Source organism: Saccopteryx leptura, chromosome 11 (assembly GCF_036850995.1).
Source record: "Saccopteryx leptura isolate mSacLep1 chromosome 11, mSacLep1_pri_phased_curated, whole genome shotgun sequence".
In the NCBI taxonomy this organism is placed as follows: domain Eukaryota; kingdom Metazoa; phylum Chordata; class Mammalia; order Chiroptera; family Emballonuridae; genus Saccopteryx; species Saccopteryx leptura.
In genome coordinates, this window is record NC_089513.1 from 64,039,148 (window position 1) to 64,057,986 (window position 18,839).

At 45.1% G+C, this 18,839-nt stretch overlaps 1 protein-coding gene across 1 annotated transcript in view; it reads right to left on the bottom strand.

Moving 5' to 3' along the window:
* Positions 1-268: 268 nt before the first annotated feature.
* CHST13 (carbohydrate sulfotransferase 13) overlaps positions 269-18,839 on the bottom strand; it is a 41,201-nt gene continuing 22,630 nt past the window's right edge. Inside the window, exons 2-3 of the mRNA XM_066353564.1 lie at positions 6,416-6,498; positions 269-1,523 (exon numbers count right to left, since the gene is read on the bottom strand). Of these exons, the coding sequence (XP_066209661.1) occupies positions 678-1,523; positions 6,416-6,498 (929 nt within the window). The 3' untranslated portion in view covers positions 269-677. The remainder of the gene's footprint in view (positions 1,524-6,415; positions 6,499-18,839) is intronic.

Below are 18,839 nucleotides of genomic sequence, written 5' to 3' on the forward strand. Positions count from 1 at the left end.
AACTCCAAACTGTCAGAAAGTAACAAAACACATTTATTTCAATAACATGAGTCCAATAAAACCTGCCTTCATAGTGCACCTTGGGCTCTGTGCGCACAAAGGCAGCCTAGCATCCAGCTGGACTAAGGTTGGGGTCAGGGCTGGGCCAGCAACAGGACAGGTGGCCTGCTCTGTGACAGGCAGAGTGAGGGCAGCTCACAGCTGGCTCCTGTGCCATGCCTGTGGACAAGGACAGCCCCAGCCCCAGTCCTGCAGGGGAGGCCCGTCTCCTTGGCCAGAGTGGGTAGGGTGGGAACCGTAGGCCGCCTTGAGCCAGCATTCTGCTCTGCTGCACCATGGCCAGGATCAGGAACAGAGCTGACAAAAAATGGCCTCTCTGCAAGTTAAAACGCTATGGCTCCGACTTCACCCACGCACAGATTCTAGGGAAGCACCTGCCAGCTAGAGTAGTTAGAGGAAGCAAGCATCAATCCACAGACAGGGCACGTGGCAGGCACAGCTGTACGATGCCTGAGAGGGCTGCACCCAAACCCAGCCAGGTGTGATATCAGCTCAGTCACACACAGTGGTGGTAAGAATGGGGTTCCCTGGGCCCGTCAGCAATGCCCACTCTCGGGCCACCCACCCCTGAGCGTGAAGTCTCGGCAGTGTGCCGGGCCCCGCAGGGGCGCCGCAGGCTAGTGCAGCCGCAGGTAGGCGGGGGCAGAGTAGTTGAAGAGCAGGAAGTCCATCCTGTAGAGGTCAAAGAGGCGCTGCTGGTAGAAGGGGCTGATGTCCTGGAAGAGGCGCGCGGCCAGATCGCGCGTGGTGGCGGCCTTGGCCCGGGGCGGTGGCGCTGGGAAGCGCAGACCCGGCGCGCCCACCAGGCCCAGCACGAAGGCCGCATCCTCTGCCAGGGTCTCGAACTTACCCACGACGTCGTAGCGCAGGCGACACGGGTGGCAGAGCGCGTGCGCGCGCTCCCAGTGCTCGTTGAAGGGCTCCTCGCGGCGCGTGCGCGGGTCCAGCAGGTAGGCCAGGAACTCGGCGAAGCGCACGTCGTGGCCGCGGGCCAGCGCGTCGGGGCGCGGGCGCGGCCGCAGGCGCCGCACGATGCGCGTGCCGTAGCGGCGCTGGAAGACGGCGCTGGCGGGCCGCGCCAGCTTGTTGTGGTAGGCGGAGGCCAGGCGCTCGAAGGGCTCGCGCACGAACAGGAAGGCCAGGTAGGCGCGCAGGCGCCGGTTGATTTCCGCGGGGCTGAAGTCGGCCAGGGAGCGCAGGCGGCCGGGCGCGTGCGCCTCGGGAGCCGGGATGGCTTGAGGGTCCCCGCCCCCGGGGCGGCTCAGAGCCAGCAGCACGCGCTTCCAGTTGGTGCAGGCCACCTTGGGCACGTAGCAGTAGAGCAGGCCGTGCGTGTCGTCCACCAGCACGTGGCGCAGGTCCTCCGGCTGCAGCAGGCGCTGCCGGCGTGTGTGGCGGCTGCAGGCGCGGCGCAGCAGATCGCGCCGCTGCCGGTGCACCTCGGCCAGGGCCGAGCTTGGACCCTGGGGACGACAGGGTTTGGGGTCCGGGCTGCTGCTGGACGTAGGCGGCCAGCAGCCTGTGTGAGCCAGGGCCCCGCAGCAGGTAGGGAACCTGGCCTAGAGCCCCAGAGCTGCCACGCATCACTGTATGATTTGGGGCCAAAGCCTTTGGCCTGGATCTGGATGGGGGGGGGGGGGGGGGGGGGAGGAATCTAACTGCAGAGGCAGGTGGAATGATGTGACTAGTCACTTGTTGGATACTCAGGATTGAGAAGGTCCTGATAACGAATATGACAGGATCAGAGTAAGACTGATAAAGAAGTCTGACTTCAAAAGACTCACCTTGGGAGCAAACTGAATATCTGCTGTTTACTAGAAGTAGTATAGTGTATAAGAATGGTAGTGATAATTCCATATAAATAGAGTTGAAAATGCAGCCACTTGCAGGCTATTAGGATTTTTTTTTTGTTTGTTTAATAATAAAACTAGCTAATTCTGTATTTATGAATTAGCATGTTCCTTTGGGTCTTGATTTCTTCACCCACCCAGTCCTCCCCCCAACAGATTCTAATCTCAGTACTTTGGTAGGAAGCTTGCTCTCTCTAAGCCTGTTCCTCTGTGAAACAATAACATCTAGCATTTATCTAGCACTGTTGTGTACCAGGCACCGTGCCATGCCCTTTACGGCTCTATGAATTAGGTAATATTAGGAGCAGTACACTTGGGTGCAGCCCTTCCTACCTACCCTGCTCAGCTATAGCAACAACCAGGCCAGTACCTCCAGCAATTCACCTGCGTTTCTTCAAGTCCTTCCTGCCCTAAACAGGATCTTCACCTCCAAGACTAACCCGACAAACCCCTGCCCCCCTCTTTGGTAGTTTTTTTGTCTAAGATTTCTTAGAAGAAAATGTATTTAATTTCTAAATATTGCATGAAAAACCTTTAGATAATAAGATAAATATTGGTAAGGATGTGGGAAACCAGAACCCTCATTCATTGCTTGTGAGAAGGTGAAATGGAATGATGTGGAAAGCAGTTTGATAGCTCCTCAGAAGAGGTAAATGGCCAGCAGTTCCACTCCGGGGTACGAAGTATGTACCCGAGGTAACTAAAAGCCTAAGTTACACCCAAACCTATACACAAATGTTTAGAGCACCATTATTCATAATAGCCAAGGAATGGAAACAACCCAAATGCCCATCCATTGGGTGAATAAACAGTATCTATGTGGTCAATCCATACAATGGAATACTATTCAGTCACAAAAAGGAACAAAGTTCTGATACATGTGAAAACATGGATAAACCCTGAAAACATCGTTCACATTAAATAAAAGAAGCCAGATCTGCAAGGCCACATGGATGATTCCATTTATATACCGTATTTCCCCATGTATAAGATGCTCCCATGTATGAGACACACACCTTAATTTGGGGGCCCGAAATTTGAAAAAGAATGTATTACATAAAGTTATTGAACTCAAGTTTTATTCATCATAACATTCATACAACTCCTCATCACTGTCAAATGCAAGTAAAAAAAACAAAACAAAACTACAACCACTGTGTAAGACACACCTAGTTATTAGACCCCAGTTTTTTCGGGAAAAGGTGCGTCTTATACATGGGGAAATACGGTACGTGTCCAGAATAGATTCATAGAGACAGAAAGTAAATTGGTGGTTATCATGGACTAGGGGTGGAGAAAATGGAGAGTGACTGCTAATGGGTAGTGGGTTTCTTTTTGGAGTGATGAAAATGTTCTGAAATTAGATGGGGGTGAATTTTGTGGTATGTGAGTTATATCTCAGTTAAGAAAAAAGCCTTCATAATGTTTCCATTTCAGAGAAGGCCAAAGCAGCATCTGCAGTCGTGGGACTATCCACGCAGTGCCTGCACGAGAATATCTGACACTGTGGGAGGGAGTGGGGACTGTGTGGGCACGCGTGGGCGTGTGTGGATGCGCCTTTACAGATATCCCACAGACATCCAACATACTTTAAGAGCAAAAGCTAAAGTAAAGAATGGGACTTAACATGACACACTTTGGATTTAAAAAGGGTAAGGAAGGAAATAAAACAGTTTCAAAAAAGGATGAATTGTGGGGACTCTCTTTTAGATATATGCTGAAATAATCACAGAATCAACTAGGCTAGGATTTGCTTCAAAATAATACCAGGTAGGAGGGGGACTGGGAGTGTGAAGATGGACAGGAGTTGATTGTTGTTTAGACGGGGTGATAGAAATGTGTGTGTTCATTATACTATTCTCTCTACTTCTGCATATGTTTGAATTTTTCAAAATGAAAAGTTAAAGAGAAGAAGGATAATGTACCTGTGAGATTTTGAAAAGGAGCATAAGCACATGCTAGAGCATATGATGCTATATACATGCCCAGAATGTGTCTGGAAGGCCTCACAGGGAACTGGGCACTTCCACGGGTACCTGGGGACCAGTGTGAGAAGGAGAGGTGCCCTGCACTGTGCACTCTTTGGGAATGTCGAATGCCCTATAGTGCTTATATCACTTTTTAAAAAGTCTCACTGTGGGGGTGGCTGCCAGGTTCAGCCGTGGCTGCAGGGGGTCTGAAGGCACTTGGAGGATTGCATTCTGACCCTGTGAGGCACAGTCTGGCTCCCTGTGGGTGCCAGAAGAGGACTGTCACCAGGGGCTCCACAGCCAAGGTCTGCTTTCAGCTTCCAGATGACCCAGCGTGTTTCCTGTGGCAGGGAATGGTGGCCATCTGTCCACCTGTGAGTCTCCCTGCTCCCTTGCCAGCAGACCCCAACTGTGTTAGGCCAGATACCCAGCCTGAGTTACACCTTCATTAAAGGGACAAGTCCAGGGGTGGGCATGTGGTTTGTTTCTGGCCGGGGCAATGTAAGGGGAAGTCTGCTGGGTGGCTCCCAGGAAAGACTCCTTCAGGAGAAAAAGTGAGGGCTCCTGAAGGAAGAAAATCCTTTGCCTCACTCCTTCCCCTTCTGCTAATCCATGAGGAGATATCAGCGCCGGGCTGGCATTCAGCTTACAACCATGAGGCAGCAAGGCTGTGGCAGAAGCCAACATCCACTGGATGTTGGTGAGCAAAGTATTGCCACTGTCCATGGGGATGCTGCTCTCTGAGTATCTTGAGAAGTACACACAAACTATTCTAATGGCTTAATGTAGTCTCAGTCGGCTTTTATGTTGTTTGCAGTCCCCTGAATACCTACATAGTCAATGCTATCTCCATTTTATAGGTTAAAACACTGAGGCTTAGAGGAAATGAGTGGTCTATAGTTCTCTGGTAGTGAAGCTCCAGCTCAGGTCCCTCAGGACTCAAAAGCCAGAGCTGTATCTGCTGGCATGGAGCTGCATCCAGCAGCAACACCTTCATCCTTCCCAGCCTGGCTACACTCAGTTGCTTGGATCCTTAGCCTGGCTTTAGTCTCTGTGACCCCTGCGATCTTCTGAGGGTCCTTAGCTTCCCTGTGCCTCAGTCTCCTCATCTGTAAACAGGGATAACAACAGCCACACCTTACAGGGTTGCTGTGAGGACTGAGTTCATTGAACTAGAAAGCCTGGTACACAGTTAGCACTGGTTGGCCAGGGTGTTTTTCTTACTAGTATTTCTCTAGCTGCAAGGTGCTAAGTTTCCAGGTCTTGACACCCCAAGGTCACTGGGTCCTTAAGATGTGAGGGGTCTGAGCCAGCCCATCTACCTCTCAAAAGTCTGTGGAGCTAGTGGAACTGGGGACCTTATAAGAGCCTAGCCTGCCCTTGACTCGCTGTGTGGCCCAGAGCAACCCAGTCACCCTCTCTGAACAAAGGCCTGCCTACCTGTAACCCAAGGGCATAGTCCAGATGAGCTCCACGTGCCCCTTCAGTTCAGTCCTTGGGGATTCAGTGAGAAGCCACTTTCCCAAACCCAGTTTGATCATTGTCCCTGGTTTAAAACCTTCCATGGCTCCCTATTATCTTTGCCCTCCCCACTAGACCACCCCAGGCCGTTGCCCACCCCTGGTTTGCCTCGCACCCCTTCTTCTCTCTTCTTCTCACTTCCAGCTACTCTGCCCCTACTGTTTGCTTCCCAGCTCTTCCTCTGCAGGTCCCAGCTGCACCGTCCCTTTCTCAGAGAGGGCCTCTCTCCACTTATCTGGACTAGGACCGTTGTACCACATACTTCCCCTTTAGACATGAATCAGTCACAGGTCAGCGGAAGTGGTGATCAGATAGTATCTTCCCCCCACTGGAATGTCAGTTGCACAAGGGCAGGAAACCAGCCTATCTTGTTGTGGCCAGCTTCCTGAGCAGTCTGCATACAGTAGGTGCTCAAAACTTGCTGCCTGAATCAGTGCCTCTGAGTGTGGCTGTTTGGGGGGGGGGTAAGCCAGGGGGTATTGCTCTCAGTAGGAAACAACTGTATGTGTTTGGGGCACTGTGTGGTCCTGGTGGGTCCAACAACAGAAGTGAGGTTCATGGCCCAGTAATCCAGCTGGTCCATTGCTTAAGGACAGGTATGGCAGGGGGTGCTCCTTCTTGTTTCCCTATTGTAGATGGTACTAAATTTGAGGGTTCACTTAGTTTCTCCCCACTGGCCTGTCAATTCCCTGAGGGTAGGCTAAGTATCTGTTTCACTCTCTTTCATATCCATAACTCAGAAAAGTACCTTGCAGAGTGGGCCAGTCTATTATTATTCAGTAGATGATAGATGGGTGAGGGGGAGACAACAGCTAGCTCAGTTTGCCCCCAAAATTTGCCCTTGTCACCTCCCCAGGAATTATAGTCTCTGAAAAGATCCTGTATTTGCAGAGGATGACTTTCTGTGCTCAGTGCGGGTACCAGACCCATGACAACTGGTCTACACTGGAGCTCTCGGGTTCCTTTGTCTGGAAGCAAAGGGCAAAGTCCCAGGGTGGATGTCTGTCCACCTACCTGGTCCAAGTCATAGAGCATCTGCAGAGGACTCCTCCTCTTCCCACCAAGCCAGATGGAGCCCAGGGCCCCGTTTTCAGTTTCTGTGGAGCATAAAAAAATAGGGGTGTCATTGCTTCATCAGACAAACTGGTTTTGGCACTAGGAGGCTCAGCCAGCTCATCTAGGGCACTGTTAATCCATTTCTGAGACTCAATTCCCCTCCTGTCCCACCTGCCTTGGGATGGGTGGGAAGTTGATGGAGTGTGAAGAAGCACTGACAGGGTGTTAATTGACCAGGGCAGAATGTTATGCTGCTTCCATATTCTACCCTGTAGAGTTGAAGGGTGGCAGGCAGGAGGGATGAGAGGAAAGGTAGTACCAAGCCCATAGCCCTCTGGGAAAGGCCTGACCACTCAACCTCATCTACCTCAATCTGCCCTCATTTCATGCCCCACCCCTACCATCCCCATGACCAAGGATCCCTGGGGGTTCAATTAGCTACCTGTCTGTCCAGAGAGAACTGGGAAGTAGTTGAGGGAGCACAACCTAACTGCAGGTTCTCCATCTCATCCACTGTGGACTCCTACAGCAATCTGTACTTTTATTAGCAGTGTGCTTGCTTCTTCATGGTAGGTAATAGGTTTAGGTGTCTCTCAGACTGGATTTCCCTGAGGGCATAAGTACTATCTGTTTCAGTGACAAATTCCTCAATCTTCCTAAAACTATCAAAAACACAGCTTGCTAATTTTATTCTTCACTCAAAATGTGTTTTAAGGACTATCTTCTTAAACATATTCAAGTAGTATGAATATATGATATTTTTAGGACTATAATCAATATAGGTGAGGAAAGGTTCAAGACCTTCTTGATCATATTTTTCTTATATATGATCATGCTTATTAATAAACTAATAAAGTATAACACAATCTTTACAAAAATCACCAATATTGGAAAATCTTTAGATTGACCAAGAAGAATAAATGAAGACCCAAATTAATAAAAACAAGAATGAAAGAGGACACATTAGTACCAGACCTTATAAAAATAAGAAGGGAATATAAGAGTATAATATGAGGGAGGCAGCAAGATGGTGATGGAGTAGGTGGACATACCAACTTCCACCTCCCAGAACCAAAGAGGGTTACAACTTAATTTTAAGAGCCATCATCTGGAAAAACCAACTTTAGACTAAACTAAGAGGACTCTTTAACCAAGGAATGCTGAAGAAGCCACACTGAGACTGGTAGGAAAAGCAGAAACGCTGAGAGGGCTGTCCAGCTCCCAGGAGCAAATGGTAGCCTGGAGAGACTCCTATGGCGAGAAGTGAGCTTAGCGGAGAGGGGAGAGTCCTGGGCCCCAGGAACAAAGCCCCAGCCTGCAGCCCCAGAGCCTAGAAGAAGTATATGGACAGTATTTAGCTGCAAAACAAGTCAAGATACTGTTTGTGAGAAAGAGACAGATTTCTCAGACCCAGGATTCTTCTTAAAGGGACCACACAGAAAACCTCTTTCACAACCATTCACCCGGGGGATGGGGAGAGATGAGAGGACCGGAGTAGCAGGAAGAGAGTGTAATCTAGGAGGTACAGGGAGAAACACTTTGAGGGACAGCCACCCTAAACCCTGGGCTCACTCACCCCCCAAAATCTAAAGTGAATATTTCCCCTGGAACTAGCAATACCAGCAAAAGGAAGCAGGACACCAGCCAAAAAAGCTCTCCTGAGGCACTCAGAGCAGAGTTGCTTAGAAGAAGGGAGCCTTCAGGAATATAGTATTGAGTGCTAGGGTCTGAGCTGCATTGCCCCCACCCACACTGCTGAGGGCTTGCGGGAGGGCTGGTGGTGGCAGGACATGTAAGTGTACTCCCGTGGGTGGGGGCGGAAGCCAGGCCAGCCATGACTGAGGCCCGGTGTGAGCTCAGTCTCGCTGGGCAGGGGCAAAGGGAATGCACAAAAGTGGTCTGGCCCAGCTGCAGGGCAGGGCAAACAAGAGTGGCCCTGCCTGCATTCCCACCCACAGGGGAAAGGCGAAAGCCAGGAAACTACAGAGACCCACAGCTGAGCATGGGCACGCAGCCCCACCTGGCACATGGAGCAGGGGCTTGTGGCCACGCACGTGCACAGCTCCGCCCGCAAAGGCGGGGTGAAAGCCAGGGAACAGGCAGAGACCTGCAGCTGAGCAAGAGTATGCAGCCCTGCCCCATGGTGCTGAGGCTTGCAACCCCGAAAGAGTACACAGGAGCAGCCCCACCCATGGGGGTGGGGTGAAGGCCGAGGCCAGCCAAGGCTTGGAGCCTGGGCATGTGAACACAGCCCTTCCTGTGGAGGAGAGCTGGAAACTGCAGCAACAGCCACAGCGGGCTAGGGCAGGCGCCGGCAATGCCCATACCCAAACGCCCAAGGCAGCAGCAGAAGGGGTAGTAGTCCTGCAGACATACCACACCTAGGGAACACAGAGCCCATACCCATTGGACTCCAGTGGCCACACCCTTCTTATACACAGACAAAATGGGAAGGCAGAGAAATGCAACTCAAATAAATCAAGAGAAATCCCCAGAAAAGGACTTGAATGAGACAGATATAACCAAATTACAAGGTGCAGAGTTTAAAATGATGATTGTTAGGATGCTCAAAGATCTTAGAATAACAATAGATGGACATAACAAAAATCTAAATAAAGAAATAGTAAATATAAAAAAGGACATCGAAATAATAAAAAAGAATCAGTCAGAAATGACAAATACACTATCAGAAATGAGGACCACAGTTGAAGGAATTAAAAACAGGATGGATGAAGCTGAAGATCAAATCAGCAAGTTAAAGGACAAGATAAACGAAGGCACAGAAGCAGAGCAGCAAAAAGAAAAGAGACTCAAAAAATTCTGAGGGAACTCTAAGAGAGCTCTGTGACAACATGAAGAAAAATAATATCTGCATCATAAGGGTTCATGAAAAAGAAGAAAAAGAACAAGGGATAGAGACTTTCTTCAATCAAATCATAGCTGAAAACTTCCCTAAATTGATGCAGGAAAAAGTCACACAAGTTCAAGAAACACAGAGAACTCCATTAAAGAGAAACCCAAAGAAATCTACACCAAGACACATGATAATTAAAATACCAAAGCTAAGAGATAAAGAGAAAATATTAAAAGCTGCTAGAGAAAAAAAGGCTATCACCTACAAAGGAGCCCCCATAAGGATGACATCCAACTTCTCAACAGAAACACTTGAGGCCAGAAGGGAATGGCAAGAAATATTCAAAGTAATGCAGAACAAGAGCCTCCAACCAAGACTATTTTATCCAGCAAGGCTATTGTTTAAAATTGAAGGAGAAATAAAAAGCTTCCCAGACAAAAAAAAATCCCCCCAAACTCGAGGAATTTATTACAACCAAATCAATGCTGCAAGAAATGTTAAGGGGCTGTTTTAAATAGGTCAAAGGGGGAAAACAATATAGCAAAAGAGGAATACAGCTTTAAAGAATAAAATGGCAATAAACAACTACATATCAATAATAACCTTAAATGTAAATGGATTAAATGGTCCAATCTAAAGACATAGGGTAGCCTGACCTGTAGTGGCGCAGTGGATAACGCGTCGACCTGGAAATGCTGAGGTCACTGGTTCGAAACCCTGGGCTTGCCTGGTCAAGGCACATATGGGAGTTGATGCTTCCAGCTCCTGCCCCCTTCTCTCTCTCTCTGTCTCTCTCTCTCTCTCTCTCCTCTCTAAAAATGAATAAAGAAAAAAAGAAAAAAAAAGAAAGACATAGGGTAGCTGCATGGATAAGAAAACAGGACCCATACATATGCTGTCTATAAGAGACACACCTTAAAACAAAAGATGCACATAGACTGAAGGTAAAAGGATGGAAAAAGATATTTCATGCAAATGGAAATGAAAAAAAGCTGGGGTAGCAATACTTATACCAACCAAAATGGACTTTAAAACAAAGGCTATAGTAAGAGATAAAGAAGGTCACTACATAATAATAAAGAGAGCAATCCAACAGGAAGATATAACCATTATAAATATCTACGTACCTAATATAGGAGCACCTGAATATATAAAGCAGACTTTGATGGATATAAAGGGTGAGATCAACAGCAATATTATAATAGTTGGGGATTTCAATACCACACTAATATCATTAGATAGAGCCTCAAGAAAGAAAATTAACAAAGAAACAGCAGACTTAAAGAACACACTAGATCAACTGGATTTAATAGATATCTTCAGAACTATTCACCCTAAAGCAGCAGAATATACATTCTTTTCAAGTGCTCATGGTACATTCGCTAGGACAGACTATATGTTAGGGCACAAAAGTGGTCTCAACAAATTTAAGAAGATTGAAATCGTATCAGGCATTTTCTCTGATGACAATGGCATGAAACTAGAAATCAACCACAACAGAAAAACTGAAAAATACTCAAACACATGGAAACTAAATAGCATGTTATTAAGTAACGAATGGGTTAATAATGAGATCAAAGAAGAAATAAAAAATTCCTAGAAATTAATGATAATGAGCATACAACAACTCAAAATTTATGTGACACAGCAAAAGCAGTACTGAGAGGGAAGTTCATTGCATTACAGGCATACCTAAAGAAGCTAGAAAAAGCTCAAATAAACAACTTGATCCTGAATCTAAAAGAACTAGAAAAAGAACAGCAAGTAAAGGCCAGAGGTAGTAGAAGGAAGGAAATGATAAAGATCAGAGCAGAAATAAATGACATAGAGGCTAAAGAAACAATACAGAGGATCAATGAAACCAGGAGCTGGTTCTTTGAAAAGGTAAACAAGATCAATGAACCTTTAACCAGACTCATCAAGAAAAAAAGAGAGAGGTCTAAAATAAATAAAATTAGAAATGAGAGTGGAGAAATAACAACTGACACATCAGAAATACAAAGGATTATAAGAAAATACTATGAAGAACTGTATGCCAAAAAAAAATTAGACATCCTAGGTGAAATGGACAAATTCCTTGAAACATATAATCTTTTAAAAATCAATCTGGAGGAATCAGAAAACCTAAACAGACTGATTACAACAAATGAGATTGAAACAGTTATCAAAAAACTCCCAACAAACAAAAGCCCTGGGCCTGATGGCTTCACAAGTGAATTCTACCAAATATTCAAAGAAGAACTGACTCCTATCCTTCTCAAGCTATTTCAAAAAATTCAAGAGGAAGGAAGACTTCCAAGCTTCTTTTATGAGGCGAGTATAATTCTGATTCCAAAACCAGGCAAAGACAACACAAAGAAAGAAAATTATAGGCCAATATTCCTGATGAATTTAGATGCTAAAATCCTCAACAAAATATTAGCAAACTGGATCCAGCAATAAATGAAGAAAATCATACACCATGATCAAGTGGGATTTATTCTGGGGAGGCAAGGCTGGTACAATATTTGCAAATCAATCAATGTGATTCATCACATAAACAAAAGGAAGGACAAAAACCACATTATAATTTCAATAGATGCAGAAAAAGCATTTGATAAAGATCCAGCACCCATTCATGATCAAAACTCTCAGCAAAGTGGGAATACAGGGAACATACCTCAACATGATAAAGGCCATCTATGACAAACCCACAGCCAACATCATACTCAATGGGCAAAAATTAAAAGCAATCCCCTTAAGATCAGGAACAAGGCAGGGGTGCCCCCTTTCACCACTCTTATTCAACATAGTTCTGGAAGTCCTAGCCACAGCAATCAGACAAGAAGAAGAAATAAAAGGCATCCAAATTGGAAAAGAAGAAGTAAAACTATCATTATTTGCAGATGATATGATATTGTATATAGAAAACCCTATAGTCTCAGTCAAAAAACTACTAGCCCTGATACGTGAATTCAGCAAAGTGGCAGGATATAAAATTAATACTCAGAAATCAGAGGCATTTTTATACACCATCAATGAACTGTCAGAAAGAGAAATTAAGGAAACAATCCCCTTCACTATTGCAACCAAAAAAATAAAGTACCTAGGAGTAAATTTAACCAAGGAGATTAAAGACTTGTACTCAGAAAATTATAAAACATTGATAAAAGAAATCAAGGAAGATACAAACAAGTGGAAGCATATACCATGCTCATGGTTAGGAAGAATAAACATCATTAAAATGTCTATATTACCCAAAGAAATTTATAAATTTAATGCAATATCAATTAAAATACCAATGACATACTTCAAAGATATAGAACACATATTCCAAAAATTTATATGGAACCAAAAAAGAAAACAAATAGCCTCAGCAATCTTGAAAAGGAAGAATAAAATGGGAGGTATCATACTTCCTGAAATCAGGTTATACTACAAGGCCATTGTGCTCAAAACAGCTTGGTACTGGCATAAGAACAGGCATATATATCAATGGAAAAGAACAGACAACCCAGAAATAAATAAACCCACACCCTTATAGACAACTGATATTTGACAAAGGGGGTAAGAGCATACAATGGAGCATGCTTCAACAAATGGTGTTGGGCAAATTGGACAGCTACCGGCAAAAAAAATGAAACTACACCACCAAGTTACACCATTCACAACAATAAAAAAATGGATAAAAGACTTAAATGTAAGCCATTAAACCATAAGCATCTTAGAAGAAAACATAGGCAGTAAGCTCTCCGACATCTCTCGCAGCAATATATTTGCTGATTTATCTCCACGGGGAAGTGAAATAAAAGACAGGATAAACAAATGGGACTATATCAAACTAAAAAGCTTCTGCACAGCTAAAGACAATAGAACAGAATAAAAAGACATACTACACAATGGGAGAACATATTTGACAATACATCTGATAAGGGGTTAATAACCAAAATTTATAAAGAACTTCTAAAACTCAACACCAGGAAGATAAACAATCCAGTCAAAAAATGGGCAAAAGAAATGAATAGACACTTCTCCAAAGAGGACATACAGATGGCCAATAGGCATATGAAAAAATGCTCAACATCACTAATCATTAGAGAAATGCAAATTAAAATCACAATTAGATATCACCTCACACCAGTCAGAATGGCGCTCATCAACAAAACAACACAGAATAAGTGCTGGCGAGGATGTGGAGAAAAGGGAACCCTCCTGCACTGCTGGTGGGAATGCAGACTGGTGCAGCCTCTGTGGAAAACAGTATGGAGATTCCTCAAAAAATTAAAAATCAAACTGCCTTTTGACCCAGCTATCCCACTTTTAGGAATATACCCCAAGAACACCATAGCAGTGTTTCAAAAGGGGAAATGCACCTCCATGTTTATGGCAGCATTGTTCACAATAGTGAAGATCTGGAAACAGCCCAAGTGTCCGTCAGTGGATGAGTGGATTAAAAAGCTTTGGTACATTTACACAATGGAATACTATGGGGCCATGAAAAAGAAGGAAATCTTACCTTTTGCGACAACATGGATGGACCTGGAAGGTATTATGTTAAGTGAAATAAGCCAGGCAGAAAAAGAAAAATATCATATGACCTCACTCATTTGAGGAATCCAACAAACAATGTGAACTGAGGAATGGAATTGAGACAGAGGAGGGATCAAAGGGACCAGAAGAAAAGAGGACAGAGGGAAAGGGGATGATAGGATGGGATAAACCTGAAGGGAAGGGGGGACGGCGCTATGGAGAGGGGGGCAAGGGAGATGTTGAGGGGAATACATGGGGTGGGGGGATGCATTTAGGGCAACTCTAGAATCTGTGTAAACACAATAAATTAAAAAGTATAATATGAACAAGAGTAAATGACATAACCTATATGAATTGGAAAATTCCTAGAAAGACACAAATTCCTAAAATTGACTCAAGAAGAAATACAAAATCTCAACAGACTAATAACAAGTAAATAAACTGAATTAGTAATTTTTAAAAGGAAGCCAGATTGAGACAGGTGGGGGGGCAGAGATGTCTGGAGGCATATCTTGGCTGCAGAGGTCCCCAGTGAAAAGTGAGGGTGTCCTAGATCCACATCAGTCCTCTTAGCCTAGAGCACCAGTTCTGGGAAGAAGAGTCATCATAAAATCTGGTAGGGACTCTGTTTGGGTGAGACAGAGGGCTGCTATAGACACAGGCATCCTCTACAAGAGCCCAAGCACAGAACCACTCACTAGCAAACACTTGCCCTAAAACTCCAGAGAAGGGACAGCAGTTAGAAAAGCACCAGAGACATATGGAGCTTCAAGGTGAGAACTAGAGGGGCAGCTTTATGTGGCAGGTGCCATTGTTACTTTGTTGAGGCCTTCTCTCACCCCTACACCTGGCAGGTGCTGGCAGGCACTATTGTTCTCTGTTGAGGCCTAAACCCCCTTCCACCAACCTACAGGAGCAGTCTGTACCCAAATCTGAGTCTCTATCAACCTGCCTGTCAGCACTCACAACACCCTAGTGATTCTCTAAGACTCCACCCAGCCAACTCAGGCATCTACCTCTTCTAGCAGCTTTTCCTCACAAGCAACTCTCCTCAGACTGTGCTTAAAACTTTCCTAAAATTTCTCAAAGGTCCACAAATCAAAAACAAGCATTGGCTGCCTTTGATAAGCCCTATACCTCTTTCTGAGCAGCTCCAATCCTGACACTTGAGGCAGCCAGCCTCATTTTTCAGCATAACCTTTCCCGGGCACCTTCAAACAAAATACAGGAAACTACTAACTGAAGATTACTCTGTAGCTCCTTCCAGGTGGCCCTCTGCCAGACACAGGCAGCAGCTGATCTGGTATGTGTGGGAGCCCCTCCCCAAAGGCTCTAGAACCAACATACCTTGTGTCTGGATTCAGACCACACTAGAGCACCACCCAATAAGCTTCAAAATTGACACACCCATAGGGGAATTCAGCAGGCATTAGAGCCCCACTAAAGTGAGTCTTGCTCCATGCAGTCAACACCACACAACAGCTCAACTGCTATAGTCTAAGGTCAGTCCTCACAGCAAGTTAGCGTGAGAGTCGACTCCTCCCACTGATGTGCCAACAGCAGTCAAGGCTTGACTACAACAGGGGGGCACATACAAACCACTCAAGAAACACACCTGGATCACGTGGCTCAGGTGACTGAGAAGATCGCACCACTGGGCCCCACAGGACACCCACGACATAAAGCCACTCTACCAAGACCAGGAGATGTAGCAGAATTACCTAGTATATAGAAACAGACGCAGGGAGGCAGCCAAAATGAGGAGACAAAGAAACATGTTCCAAATAAAAGGACAGAACAAAACTCCAGAAAAAGAACTAAATAAAATGGAGACAACCTATCTACCAGATGCAGAGTTCAAAACACTCAATCTCAGTGAGAACTTCAACAAAAAGATAGGAGTCATAAAAATTGAGATAGAAAACATTAGAAATAGGCCCTGGCCAGTTGGCTCAGTGGTAGAGCGTCAGCCTGGCGTGCGGGGGACCCGGGTTCGATTCCCGACCAGGGCACATAGGAGAAGCGACCATTTGCTTCTCCACCCCCACCCCCTCCTTCCTCTCTGTCTCTCTCTTCCCCTCCCGCAGCCAAGGCTCCACTGGAGCAAAGATGGCCCGGACGCTGGGGATGGCTCCTTGGCCTCTGCCCCAGGTGCTAGAGTGGCTCTGGTCATGGCAAAGCGACGCCCGGAGGGGCAGAGCATCGCCCCCTGGTGGGCAGAGCGTCGCCCCTGGTGGGCATGCCGGGTGGATCCCGGGCGGGCGCATGCGGGAGTCTGTCTGACTGTCTCTCCCTGTTTCCAGCTTCAGAAAAATACAAAAAAAAAAAAAACACAAACATTAGAAATAATAAGTCAGACGTCCTGGCCGGCTGGCTCAGTGGATTGAGTGTCAGCCCAGCCTATGGATGTCCCAGACTCAATTCCCAGTCAGGGCACACAGGAGAAGCAATCATCTGCTTCTATCCCCTTCTTTCTTCCCCCTCTCTCCCTCTTCCCCTCCCACAGCCAGTGGTTTGATTGGTTTGAGCCTTGGCCCAGGTGAGGAGGATAGCTCAGTTGATTCTAGCATTGGCCTCAGATGGGGGTTGCCAGGTAATCCCAGTCAGGTCGGATGCCTGATTCTGTCTCACTATCTCCCCTCCTCTCATTTTAAAAAGAAAGGAAAAACAAGCACCTGACAAGGCAGTAGTATAGTGGCTAGAGCATCAGACTGGGACGCAGATGACCCAGGTTCAAAACCCCAAGGTTGCTGGCTTGAGCACGGGCTCATCTGGCTTGAGCATGGATCACTGGCTTAAACATGGGATCATAGACATGACCCCTTTGGGCTCACAAGCTTGAGCCCAAAGGTCGCTGGCTTGAAGCCCAAGGTTGCTGGCTTGAGCCCAAGGTTGCTGACTTAAGCAAGGGGTCACAAGCTCAGCTGCAGCCCCCTGGTAAAGGCACATATGAGAAAGCAATCAATGAACAACTAAGGAGCCACAATGAAGAATTAATGCTTCTCATCTCTCTCCCTTCCTGTCTGTCCCTATCTGTCCCCTACCCCCGTTTCTCTCACACAAAAAAATTTTTTTGAAGGAATCAACAATAGTTTAGATGAAGCAGAGGATTGAATTAGCAATTTGGAAGATAAGGTAGCAGAAAATACCCAATCAGAAGAAAACAGAAAAAATAAATTTTTTAAAATGAGGATGGTTTGAGGTGCTTCTGGAACAGCATCAAGTGTAACACTATTTCATCAGAGGGGTAGCAGAAGGAGAAGAGCAAGAGCAAGGTATTGAAAACCTATTGGAAGACATAATGACTAAAAACTTCCCTAACTAGGTAAAAGAAATAGACATACAAACCCAGAAAGCACAGAGAATCTCAGATAATATGAACTGAAAGAGGATGCCACAGACACATGGTAATGAAAATGCCAAAGGTTAAAGACAAAGAGAGAATCTTAAAAGCATCAAGAGGAAAACAGTTACCTACAGGGGAGTTCCTCTAAGATTGACAGAGAATTATCAACAGAAACATTGCAGGCAAGAAGGGATTGGCACAAAATATTCAAAGTGGTGAACAGCAAGGATCTATAATCAAGATTACTCTACCCAGCAAGGCTATCATTTGAAATTGAAGGAGAGATAAAGAGCTTCTCAGGCAAGAAAAAGCTAAAGGAGTTCCTTGACATAAACCAGTATAACAATAAATGTTAAGAGACTTTTTGAAGAAGGAGGAGGAGGAGGAGGAGGAGAAGGGAATCAAAAATATAAATAAGAATATGATAATAACTACATTCCTATCAATAATTAGTTTAAACATAATGAATTAAATACCCCAATCAAAAGACATGGGGGGCTGTATGGGTAAGAAAACAAGACCCGTACATATGCTGCACATAAATGGCTCACTTCAGATTGACACACACAGGCTGAAAGTAAACAGAAGGAAAAATATATTTTATGTGAATGGAAAGAAACAAAAAAAAAAAGCTGGGATAGCAAAACTTATATCAGACAAATAGACTTTAAAATGAAGACTATAACAAGAGACAGAGAAGGACACTTCATAATGGTAAAGGGGTCAAGCCAACAAGAGAATAAAACACGTGGTAAACATTTACAATTCAACATAGGAGCACCTAAATATATAAAACAAATATTGACTGACATATAAGGAGAGATAGACAGTAATATAGTCATAAGTGAGGACTTTAACACCCGTAGACATAGATCATCCAGACAAAAAACCAACAATGAAAACAGCAGCCTTAAATCACACCAAATAGACCAAATGGATGTAATTGATATTGTTAGAATATTTCACCCCAAAGCAGCAGAATATACATTCTTTTCAAGCACACATGGAAAGTTTCCAGGACATCTTGGTAGGCCATAAATAAATCAATAAATTTAAGAATATTGAAATCATATCAGGCATCTTCTCTGATCACAATGGTATAAAACTAGAAATCAATTACAAGATGAAAAGTGAAAAACACTTGGAGGCTAAATAACATGCTTTGCTGTGCAGGAGGTGCAGTACAGAGTTGCAAGTACTCACAGATGGATTTTAGGGGGAAATTGATTATGATTAATAACAATAAAAAATTATCAAGGCAAAATCAAAAAGGGGTTTAAACTTATTTAACCTAAAGTAGAATAAAGAAAAAGAAATCAATGAAACAATGAGCTACACAACATCACCAGGCAAAGAAACATCAGCCTGGACTCTAGCTCTATACAACATCACCAGATGAAGAAACATCAGCCTGGGTTACAGCCTGGGTTACAGCTAGTTAAAGCAATAGACTAAGAAAAAGAATTATGAGTATGTACAAATCTCACCAAACCATGGAGGAACACATCACCAGACCAGAAGTGTTAGCCTGGGCTCCAAAGTCAGCCACCTGCTATGCACATGATGAGGAAGAGTTGTCTAGAGCTTCAGGGGTGGCCCAAGACCCTACCTTTTAATGGGAAAATTTTAGCTGAAGGCTATTGCATGAAGGCCCTTTATGCATAGCCCATAGG